Source organism: Chanos chanos, chromosome 2 (assembly GCF_902362185.1).
Source record: "Chanos chanos chromosome 2, fChaCha1.1, whole genome shotgun sequence".
NCBI classification, from domain to species: domain Eukaryota; kingdom Metazoa; phylum Chordata; class Actinopteri; order Gonorynchiformes; family Chanidae; genus Chanos; species Chanos chanos.
Genome location: NC_044496.1, coordinates 42,200,603 through 42,212,042, shown reverse-complemented (window position 1 = coordinate 42,212,042; position 11,440 = coordinate 42,200,603). Strand labels below are relative to the sequence as shown.

General features: G+C 45.3%; 1 protein-coding gene across 2 annotated transcripts; it reads right to left on the bottom strand.

Moving 5' to 3' along the window:
* Positions 1–515: 515 nt before the first annotated feature.
* brd1b (bromodomain containing 1b) lies at positions 516–10,923 on the bottom strand. 2 transcript variants are annotated; one of them, XM_030766319.1, is made up of 13 exons: positions 10,653–10,923; positions 7,950–9,313; positions 7,600–7,756; positions 6,321–6,452; positions 6,075–6,203; positions 5,631–5,943; positions 5,123–5,389; positions 4,484–4,960; positions 3,547–3,658; positions 2,676–2,797; positions 1,821–1,915; positions 921–1,075; positions 516–802 (listed from the first exon to the last, which is right to left on the bottom strand). In XM_030766319.1, the coding sequence occupies exons 2-13, from the start codon at positions 9,305–9,307 to the stop codon at positions 619–621; spliced, it is 3,501 nt and encodes a 1,166-aa protein (XP_030622179.1). In that variant the 5' UTR covers positions 9,308–9,313; positions 10,653–10,923; the 3' UTR covers positions 516–618. The 2 variants fall into 2 exon arrangements, with proteins under 2 accessions (XP_030622179.1, XP_030622181.1); XM_030766321.1 differs by lacking the exon at positions 1,821–1,915 and having other exon boundaries at positions 716–1,075; positions 2,676–2,806.
* Positions 10,924–11,440: the final 517 nt, after the last annotated feature.

Here is an 11,440-nt window from a genome sequence, read left to right as displayed (position 1 = left end):
AAAAATGGCTGGAAAAAAGGGGGCTTGATACAGTAAGTGCTGAAGCTTCGTCCACATCTTTTGTTTGGCGAAGCTTTGCACAGGATGTAGCACCAATATGGCCGCCCTGTGGGGCGACTGAGAACGACCTTGAGAATGACCTTGGAGGGCAGCTGAAATATTCCAATGAGGTCATGAGAGGTACCAACCGACAACAAAATAAATTAGTGTTGAGGGATTCACGTGGTCTATTTACAGGCTTCAGTTGAATCCATGGCTACTGAATGGTTGTGACAGGAGTGATTGTGATGATGAAATGGTGGCAGTGAGGATTCACAGCAGTCTTGCAGCACATTAGAGGAGGGAAAACTTTCAGCACATTCATCAGATAAGAGCCCTGGTCCAGTAGAGAGAGCAAGAGAGAGAGAGAGAAAGAGAGAAAGAAAGAGAGAGAGAGAGAGAGAGAGGGAGATAGTGACAAAGAAAGAGAAATAAAGAGAAAGGGAGAGAGAGAAAGAAAAGAGATAGCAAAAGAGAGAGACAGAGAGCGCTCTGATGCATGCACCCTGTAAACATGAAAGGTCATGGCCTCCAGTGAGATGCCAGGAGAAAGTGGTGCAGAGGGTAAAAAAGAGAGATTTAACCCTCAAAGCTCAGACTAGTTGCAGGTAAATGCTGCGCCTGACTCAGATGGGTCTTAGCGCAGTCATATGCAGTCTGTACAGCTTTACGGACACTCGACGAACGGCCCTCTAACAGTTTGATCTTGTCTATGGTCTCGTCAACGCCAAGAGGAACCATCTTAGATTTAGGAAGCCATTGCCTGTCAAAAGATCGAGGTCTGTGATCACTGGACATCACTATTGTCATTCACACTTGAGGAGCTGAAATGTGACTAGATAAATGTGTAGAAAAGACGAATGTAGAGAGAAAGGCCTCACCAGTTGCGTTTGTTGTCGAAGAAGCGGACGAGGAAGAGTTTCTCCTCTGAGTTGAACTGCATCTGCTCTCCGACCCTGAGAACGGGCCACGGTGGAGGAGGGATGAACACGCCGCTGAGACGACAACCCAGCCGCGACATCTGTGGATCTATTATCTACAGACAGACAGACAGAGAGAGGAGAAAGAAAGAGACAGACAGTGTCAGTGGGATATAGGCATACAGAGTCCAGAAAGTGCTGGTAAACCTATAGCTCAGTGTACCCTGGCAGAGGACCACACTGGTGAGTGGGAATGTGTCACAAGACTCACTTTCTCACACACACACACACACACGACATCCGATAAACCTTAAGCCAGAGACTGCATGAAATGCAGGTGGTGAAAATGTAGCTTTCATGCAGCTGCCAGGTGGAGAATAATGGGAGAGTAATGAGCATGGTTTATGACACAGCTGTCTGAGTGTCCAGATTCCCTCCATTTGTCTGTAAAATCGTGACACCACGTCACCATTCATGGAATCCAATGAACCAAACCATCTCTCAGAGGGATCTAGTTCATTAGATATCAGTGTGGACAAAATCAGATTTCTGTGGACCCAGTATGTACAGGAAAGAAAAGTCCCATCGAAAGAGTAAGAGTTACCTGAGTTTTTGGGTCTTGGCTCATGTGTCTATGTCATCACAAACATTCAAACAAGAGGCATTGTGTTCCATGCACACAGACACACATACGCACATATGTACACAGACACACATACGCACACATGTGACTGGCACAGCTGGCATGTGATTGGCCACACACACTACCCACGGCGGCTGGATGAAGCCGGGTGTGTATGGTGATGGAGAGAGAAAAGACAACAACCTGTCTCTGACAGGCATGCACACACTCACACTCACCAGGGCAGGGTAGGAAGGGTAGCCGCTACATTTTGCCCAAACTAGTTTAAGTGGTTCCAGAACAGTGGGCATCCAAATATTGTTCTTGCAAACTTCTACGGAAGCAGGAACAATGACAGTCGCAGTTATAAAGGGGTCAAAGCACACACACACACACACACACACACATGCACGCGCCCACACAGCACACACACACACACACACACACACAAGACTTTGCCATGCGGTCAGTTAAAGCAACACAAGCACCGGGACAGATATACGACACAAGACAACGGATGGGTTGACAAAGTTCCTGAGGACTGGCCACCTAATGTCATTACAGTCTTACACAAAATGTCACCTGTTCCATACATCAGGGCATCCTAACACATGACTCATTTCTTTTCCTTAATTAACTAACTTTAATCTTTCCCCCTATCATTTAGGTTGGGAAAGTCAAATACCTCAGGTAGTAATCCAATTTCATGAAAGGCCCGGCCTCAGTGCACCTCGAGGAAAACTGTTCAGTGGAACATATTCCTAATTAAAACTGCTCTCGGCTCAGTGCTCCAGCAGATCACTTCATAAAAGCACAAGCAGTTTAACCAGTGCACCCTCTGAAACTTAAAACTGAATAATACTGCACGTATTAAAATATAAACGGCCTTAAAAATTCCCTCGCTCCACTCTCTATGTAGGCATTCAGAGAAATAAGCTTAAAGAAAGGTTAGAGATCTTCAGTTCTTACCTGTAGGGTTACTCTGTACTGGAGAAGGGCATATGGTAACACCCACACCAGTATCAGTGTCCCAACCCTCTAATAAACAAAGACAAGCACACGCACACACACACTCTCTATAGTCCACTGTTCACCTGCTGCAATCTTGGAGGCTTTGGTGATGTTCCCTGTTTCAATGCAAGCGATGAGCTGGTTTTTGTCATCTGTGGTATTCCGCCGTGCTGCAGTCGGTTTTCCTTTTCCACATTTAGAGCCACTGACGCTGCTGAGAGAGTCCAAACCAGTCAGTTCACTGACACATGACATTTAAAAATCACATCATCTCAAAAACACCTGCCATTTATAACGAAACTAGTCAGATTACAATCTAACACATAACAGCTACAGTAAGATGTGTTCCTAGTAACTTCTACAGTGGAAAATTCAGTAGCAACTTCATGTATTGTTAAGCGGCCATGAGGCTTTTTAGCACATGCTAACATAAGAGCATATCTCCAGCACTATATATAGTACAACGCTGTGCATTAGTGTGTATGGGTACATGAACCTTTAAGTGTGTCCTGGTGTGTTAGTGTGTATAGCTACCTGAAGGTGCGTACTGGTGCATTTGTTTGAGTGTGTGTGTCCATGTACCCGACTTAAAGGTGTGTCCTGGCACATTAGTGTATGTGGGAGCAAGTGAGTGTGTGCATGTGTGTACATGTACCTGTACTTCAGGAGTGAGAGTGTGTGTGTGCGTGTGTACCTGAAGGTGTGTCCAGCTGAGTTTGTGTGAGTGTGTGTGTGTCTGTGTGTGTGTGTGCATGTCTGTTTGTGTACCTGAAGGTGTGTCCAGGTGAATTAGAGAGTGTGTGTGTGTGTGTCTGTATGTATATCTGAAGGTGCATCCTGGTGAATTAGAGAGAGTGTGTGTGTGTGTGTGTGTGTGTGTGTGTGTGTGTGTGTGTGTGTCTGTATGTATATCTGAAGGTGCATCCTGGTGAATTAGTGTGTGTGTGTGTGTACCTGAAGGTGTGTCCTGGTGCACTGCCACTGGAGGAGATGCTGGACTCTGAGGCACAGCGGCGGCGAGGCTCCACTTTTCTCTCCTGCTCCACTGCAAAGCCATTACACATCCCTGCACAAATAACACCAAACCATCAGCTCTCTCTCTCTCTCACACACACACACACTCCTTCTCCAACTCCATTACATCAGACAACATATCATCAACAAGTTTCCTACTGCAAGTCTGACTACACCATGACAGAGGTAAGGACAGTTTAAATGAAAGCTGACAACTTAACTCACTATCTACTCTTTCCACACACAGCCAATCAAGACTCAATGATACGGGGCGTGACATTTTAAAAAAAAATATGTGACAGAAAAAAAAATCTCTCCCAAATGTCTTGTGAAAAACAGTCATATACACGGTGCTGAAAGCAGGCATACACAGACAGTGCTGTTCTCCACAGGACTCAAAGACACATGGAACGGTCCATCCATGCAGTTTACCACAGACTCCTCTCTTTCACACACACACAATACAAACCACACAATCCACACCACAGGTGGCATGTCTCATCCACCTGTCCATCATGATCCATCCATCATGACCTGGTACAGACACTGTGTGGCTTGTGTTCTGCTTACAATTGAGGGCAAAAACAGAGGGAGTGTTTCCTCCTCAGGACCTGCCTCTGACTCAATCACCCACAAGTACCACAAACCTCACAGAGACAGTGTGGTTCATCCACAAGGCCTGCTACAGACACCGCCATCTATACTAAAAGCCTGCCAATGGGTAAGACTTTCACCAACTCATGTTCCATCAGCCAGACCAAATCATGGAGGAGAACATTCTCATTTCATTATCAACCTCTTCTCAGTAAGGCTCTAATGCTATATTAGCACTTATTCTCAGAGATAGTGACATAAAATATTTGAGACTGATATGTACCAGTGTCAAGGCGTTTGATGGGACATTCCTCTTCCATGTCTTGACTGTCGCTGTGCGTCCTCTTGCGGGGCTGTAGGAGTGTCTCTAGTCTGGGTATGACCACTGAGAGGAAAGTTTTGGTACCCAGCTGTGGGCATCCCAGTATGCCCTCTTCCGCTATAGGGGCTTTCTGTGGGCTAACACTCTTCGACTTGCGGAAGAGGACAGCTGTGCGTCTGCTGACCGTGCCGGGTGGGTCGGCAGCTGGGGAGGAAACAATCGTGCTGATGTTGTTCTCAGAGAGGGCGGGGTCGGGGGTCTGAACATTCAGCACTGAGGTAGTGTGGTTCTCCTCATCTCCCTTCATCTGTTTCAGGTTCTCCTCCAGACAGGACTCCATCTGGTTCAGTGTCGGGGGAGCTGAGGAGCTGTGACTGTCTGAGTTCAGCAGGGGTGCAGAATCTGATGGCTCCAGTTTAGGTGGCAATGACTTGTCCCCTGTGAAACAAACAATCATTTTGGTTTACTGAGACACCTTACACAAAATCAAAAGGTACGATCCTTGATATAAAAGCCAGGAGAAAAAAAAATAGTTTCCATGCTCAGCATATATTTCCATTAGACTGTTTTATAACTTTAAGGGTCTAAACAGGCAGGCACCTTCATCCTCTGGGGCTTGCTCAGGAGGGAGTGGCTTCTCTTCCTCTTCCTCACTGGTTTTACTCTGCTCTGCAGATGCACGATCAATCTTCCTCAAGCTCATCTCACTGCGTACGTCACAGATGGTCTTCTTCAGCAGTTTGAGGCGTTTGCTGCGCGCTGGACAGGACTTTGTGGCGCTGGTCAGGTCCAGTTTCTCCAGAAGCGCTTTCAGCTGCTCCTCCAGGGTCATATGTTCCCGATATGATGGGTTCAACAATTGGTCCACTACAATGGAGATAAAGCAATACAATAGTTCATTCAAATTGCTTATATCATCGTGTTAATAATAACACTACTGTTGCACGTGGAACCTGCATGAGGTTCAGATGTCTTGAGTTTAAGATGCGAACACAATGCTGAAAAAATGAAGAATCTTGCGCTTGAACTAAAAAATTGTACTGTACGATAAAATTCTTTCACATGCTGAAAGCCTGTGTACCTGAGGCTCAACACTACTGGTTCTTACCATCATCCCAGGACAAAGGCGAAGGGGCCTCCATCTTGGGCGGCTCTGGAAGGTGCATCCCACTGGGGAAGTCAAAGCCAATCCGCTCGGCATCGCGACGAGTTTTCCTGAGCACAGCTCCGCCGTGGTCCCTCAGACGTACTGCGGCCCGGTAAAAGAAGGTATCCTTGGCATTGTACTTCATACAGTTAGCAACGATGAGGTTGAAGTCATCCTCAAACTCATCCAGGTTCCTGTAACCATGGGCATCAATTCGTTTTCTCATGGTAGAGAAGTCCATCGGGTGCTTGATGTGATCCAGATAATCCGGAACCTTCCAGACAAATGGACACAGAGCCACTAATGTCAGCATTTCAAAACAAGTAACTCACGGAGCTGATTCTTTATGCTTTTCCAGACAGCAGGATTATGAACTAGTGACAGACCACGATGAGATGGTCTTACCTCTTTGATGCTAACGGGCTGGGCAAACACCCTGGCCTGGTCCTTCTCTTGAAGCTTGTCCAGAACCGCTCTCAGCAGAATGTTAAATGGAGTGAGCTGCATTTCTAGGACAGACTGCTGAAGCTTCATCTGCAGAATGAACACAACATTGATGACAGTCAGGTCACACGTTTAAACATCAAACATCCCCGTTAAATCATTTCATGGCTGTGCTATGTGAAAAAAAGCAGTGGATTATGACTAGACCTGTTCTCTCTTCAGCTTTTCTCTTTTGCGAATGAGCTCTAGCAGCAGCCGAGCTCTCTCCAGGTCATGGCGCAGTCGGTGCCACTCCTTCAGCTGCTCCTTCAGAGTCTTACTATCCTCTTCACTCTGATCCTAACAGTGCAACAGGATTAAAATACAACACTCACATGACTGAGGCCAAAACGCTCTTTGTATCACGCCAATTTCCATTTCATAATCACTAAGAAGGGTGCTACACAAAGCAATAGTCACCCTGTTTTGGTTGTAGCAACAAGTTGAATGTGATGTCATTACACTTTACCACTGCATGGAAATTTTCACAATCGAAATCATGATCAAAATCAAATCAGACACATTCAGAGGTTGAGTGTTAAGTGAGTGAACTCAAAAACGCTTTGGACGTTATTTACAAAATACATATTATTTAAATTTAAAAAATAATGAAGGGAACAAATTTGTAGTGAATGAGGTAAGATAAATATATACAACGTAAATCTGAAGTTAAAGAAGGAGAATGAAAATGGAGAAGAGATCAGGAGCACAGCCCCCTGCCAACAAGACAAAAAAAGGTGCTGTTTTCATATCCACATTGATAAACATCAAGCTGATGATCCAGGAAGTAATCATAGCATATGTTTTAACTTGAGCAATTCTGGACTCAAGAAAATTTCCTTGAAGCAAGGTCAGGCTTGGAACGCTTGCGCATTAACGTTCACATGACAATGAATCGTTACGCTGACTGATGACTGTATGAAATCTGTTGCATGAAGCTGAACTGCTCTGAACTGGTTGCAACAAAAATAGCACTAAAATTGTATTGTGTAACATCACCCTAAAAAAAACAGATTCCGATGGTGCAATGACAACTTTTGCACAAAACTGTCTGGCTGTGTGTTAAACGGGAGAGATATCTGAGTAAATGAAGCTGCTGAGGTTGCAGTTTGTGGCCTAAAATGCAGTTTGTGAAAGAGGCTTGTGACCATTCAATTTACAGGACCGGCAGGAAAACATGCACGGCTGAAGTGCCCTTGGGCAAGGCACTTAACTCCCAACTGCTCCCTGGGCATAGGTGAGCAGCCCACTGCTCCTGTGCCTAGTGGTTGTGTGTGCTCACTACAGGTGCTTAAGGATGGGTTAAATACAGAGGTCAAATTCACAGCAAACTCTGTTCACTGCTCATAGTGTGTGTGTGTGTGTGTGTGTGTGTGTGTGCGATCACAGAGATTAAAAATCTTGATCTTGTTCATTGTGTGTAGTAGCAATGCAGCTAACGACTGACCTGCTGTGGAGATTTCTGAATTTGTATAGTAGTCTGCAGCCGTCTAATGAGAGGAGCACCATTCCTTGACTGCCTTTTGAGCACCCAGTAACTCAGGACCCGCTCAACAAACATTTTCTTCTTCTGCACAGACACCTGATTCAAAATTGTGTCAAAGCTGAAGGGAAAAGGAACACAAAGTAAACATGAGAAGTTTGGAGCACTAAACAGAAACACAGAATCAATTCCATAAATACTTTTAGATGAACACAAATGAACACTACAGACTAGCATGCATTTTAGAGAAAGTAAAATAACTAACAGGGGGCAGAATTTAATGCCTCTAAAACAAGAAATCAACTCTCATCTACCTTTTAGGTGATAACCTGGGCACAGACACTGACGGAACCGTTGGGGCTGACTCCAACTCTGTTTTTTTACTCTTCCTCTTTTTCTGACACCCTTTCGCTTTTGTCTTCCCAGATTTAGCTTCCTCCTTTTGAATCAGTCCATTTTTGGGTTTGGGTTCATCGTAGATGGTGAGTGGTCTCCTGATGCATCCGTTGGGTGTGTGCGCTCCACAGTAGGCCGTCTTCTTCACAGAGAAGGATGTGGTGCCTGTCTCCGTCAGCTCTTTGACCGGCTCCATCCTCATGTAAAGGCCAGCTTTCTGCGCACAGCTCACGTGGAAAGCAGTGTAGCAGTTGGCCTTGTGGCACTGGATGCAAGCGCCGACTCCTTTCTCCTTACAGAGGTAGCATGTGAGTTTCCAGCGGGCTGGTGGGATGTTTGCCACCCCATCTATGGGCTCAATGAAGACTGTATTGGTAAACCCAACCTCGGGCACCCAGATGGCACATACCACGTGGCCCCAACGATCATCATCAGTCTTTTTAAGAGCGCCTCCCCTGTTTGGGCAGAAGACGCACTCAGCAGGCTGCGATGGTGACTGCAGGCAATGGCGGCATAGCCACTGGCCCTCGGGAATGTAGGGTACGCCATAGCACTCCTGATGCACAGCCATGTTGCATTTATCACAGAAGAGGATGGCATTGCTGTTCTGACACTCTCCATCCATGCATATACAGCACACCGCGTCCTCATCAATGAGCGACTGCGGGTCCCCTCGACCTTGGCTCTCGAAGAACGATTCCTTCTCAAAACGATCCATGAGAAACTCAAACACGTTCTGAGACACCTGGCTGCAGCCCTCGCTCTTCCTCTTCTCATTGACCAATTCCAGCCATGCATAGTCTTCCTCATCCATGTCATACTCCACTTCCTCATCCAGCTCATCTGACGTCTTTTCCACATAAGTGTAGTACGCAGGGGGTCTTCGAGGCACCACAGGCAGGTTGTACTCTACAGTGCGGATTTTGGGCTCTGGCAACGTGGTCCTTTCCTGCACAGGCGTGGCACTGAGGCCAGCATTTTTCTTCTGCTGGTTATTTTTGAGGCGTACAGAGCGTAGCAAAACCTGCTGTGGCTTTTCAGAGTTCTCTTTGTTGCTGTTACACTCATTGATTTCCTGTGCGACTGGGTCTTCGCTGTCAATAATCTCCAGTTTGTCATAGATGCTGATCCGGTGCACACGCCCATCAATCTCTGTCTCCACAATGCGCTGGGCTTCAGCGTATGTCAACGTCTCACGGTTCCGTGAGGGTTTAATTGGGGATTGTGGCCTCTGTGTTGGCACCACACGATTGTGGCGACCTTTCCTCTTCATCATAAAACCCTTAAAAAAAATAGTGACAGGAAAAATAACTCTTCAGAATAGCACAACTATTTAAAACAACCAAAGTATCAACAGCCCCTGCCCAAAAGAGGAGATTATCCTTCATTCAAAATAGGCACCTATCATACTGAATTCATCCCTCTCTCAAATATCCATCAGAAACCTCTGCCTATTGACAGGCAGCTACTTTCTGTTACACTAACTCCACCCATGTGAGGCACGCTCTTCCCACCTCTCCACATTAGCATGATACTGGAGTACACACAAGCATAGCAGCGACTACAACAAATGCAGTAAACAGTCATCTGTCATGACAAATATATACGTATGTTTTCTTAATACTTATATCACACCTAGTCCACAGAGTTACGCGTATCAGCATAGAATATTCTCCGATTACTACTTTGTCTGTAACGATCAAAAATCCCATTTGCTTGATAGTGGTTTATTGTGCGTGATGAGTGTGAATAATAATCTCCAATGTGAACAATGGGTTCTTTATTCAGTAAGGCCACGAGATGCTAAAAAGACGCTACTAACAACAGACTGAAAAAGCACTTCAGAAAAACATCAACGATTACATATTGTTCATTAATACATTACTTACTAGCTAGGTGGGTAGCTTTATGAGTAACACCCAAACCAACTGCCAATTTAAAATAAAACTTAAAGGGTGTAACTTGAGGGAAGTTTGCTGAAAGTGCTCAATATACTGGTTGACGTTATCCTTTTATCAACAAAACCTAACTACACACTACTCACAACTAAGAGCAGGACACAGAACGCTCTGCTAACTGCAAAATAAACGGCTGGGAATATAAGTCAATTAGCTTACTGTCGTTGCTAAGACGCCCACAGAGACCACCTGGTTAGCGAAATGTCCTGCAATCCTAAATCGGTTATCTGGTTCACTTGGTAGGGAGTTAGGCCACCTAGTTATTGCTGGCCAGCCTAGCCAAATTGCTAAAGGTACCTTAGCGAGCTAACTTGGTAAAGATAAAAATTAACTTGGTTATTAGACTCTGTGTTACCAATCACGCAAGCGCAAGCTTTATGACACATACGGCGTATACAAAATAACTTTCAACGGTCAGCACAAGTCAAAGCATAACACTGTTTAGAAAACTGTATAGGCCTTAACACGGAATCTACTTAGCTAGCTAGCTAACTATGCTAATAGGTCCCCACCACTCCAAACATGGCGTCAGCCAAAACAAGGGACCAAGTTAATGAAGAGGTGCAATGCTCCCTCCGTCACATTAAATCACTCCTCTTTGCAATAACATGCACAATCACTTGTTTCCCCCCTGAAATAACCAGTAATGTGGACGATTCGTACCTCGGTCTTCGTAGTGTTAGAACTTCTTGCTCTTTAAGCACCAGCACCGAGCTCCGAGCAATGGCGATGTGGCCTGTGGGATAGCTATCGTCCACCGGGCGCCGCTCCGGCTCTTAACCGTAAATTTGAAGGGTGCAGTAAGGGATCCACCACAACGGTCTGGAATCCAGAGATAAGTTTCAAAAGGCGCATCAAATCCGTCATTAATATAACCGTTTGTAAATCACAATGGGTATGTTTTGACCGTTAGCTAGTTGTTGTTAGGGGCTCATTGCTTTGCCTTCCCCCCCTAAACAACAATGCGGTTGATGGCCAGCCCGCTACGTACGGCGTAATGGCGTGCATGCTGAAAATAGGGAAGTAGGTGATGGTGTGGTAGGAAAACACACAACTTGAAGTTTGACCTTATTTTAGGATCGTTTTAGCTGGTTAGCTGGAGGCAGAGTATGTTTACACCCGGTCTGTTTGTTTTACATACCTGACGTTCCGGCATTGAAAACTCGGTTTGTAAATGATTAGCCACTGTAATGTCTAATATTTTTTTTTACCTGCCAGTGACCTTCAAGGGCTATGTGGCAGATGTACCCGTTATGAAAACAGAATGTACAGGAAGACGAAAATGCCTCTTTTGTCCTGTGCACCGCATGGCAGGGAATTTACAAAGAAAACTCTAATTTCACCTTTCCTCTATTAAAAACACATTTCTTTGCTGGCATAAACTGACTTCAGCGGTAAGTGGAAAAGAGCCAATTTGTTTCTTCATGCACGTATTGAATTTTTCGATTTTA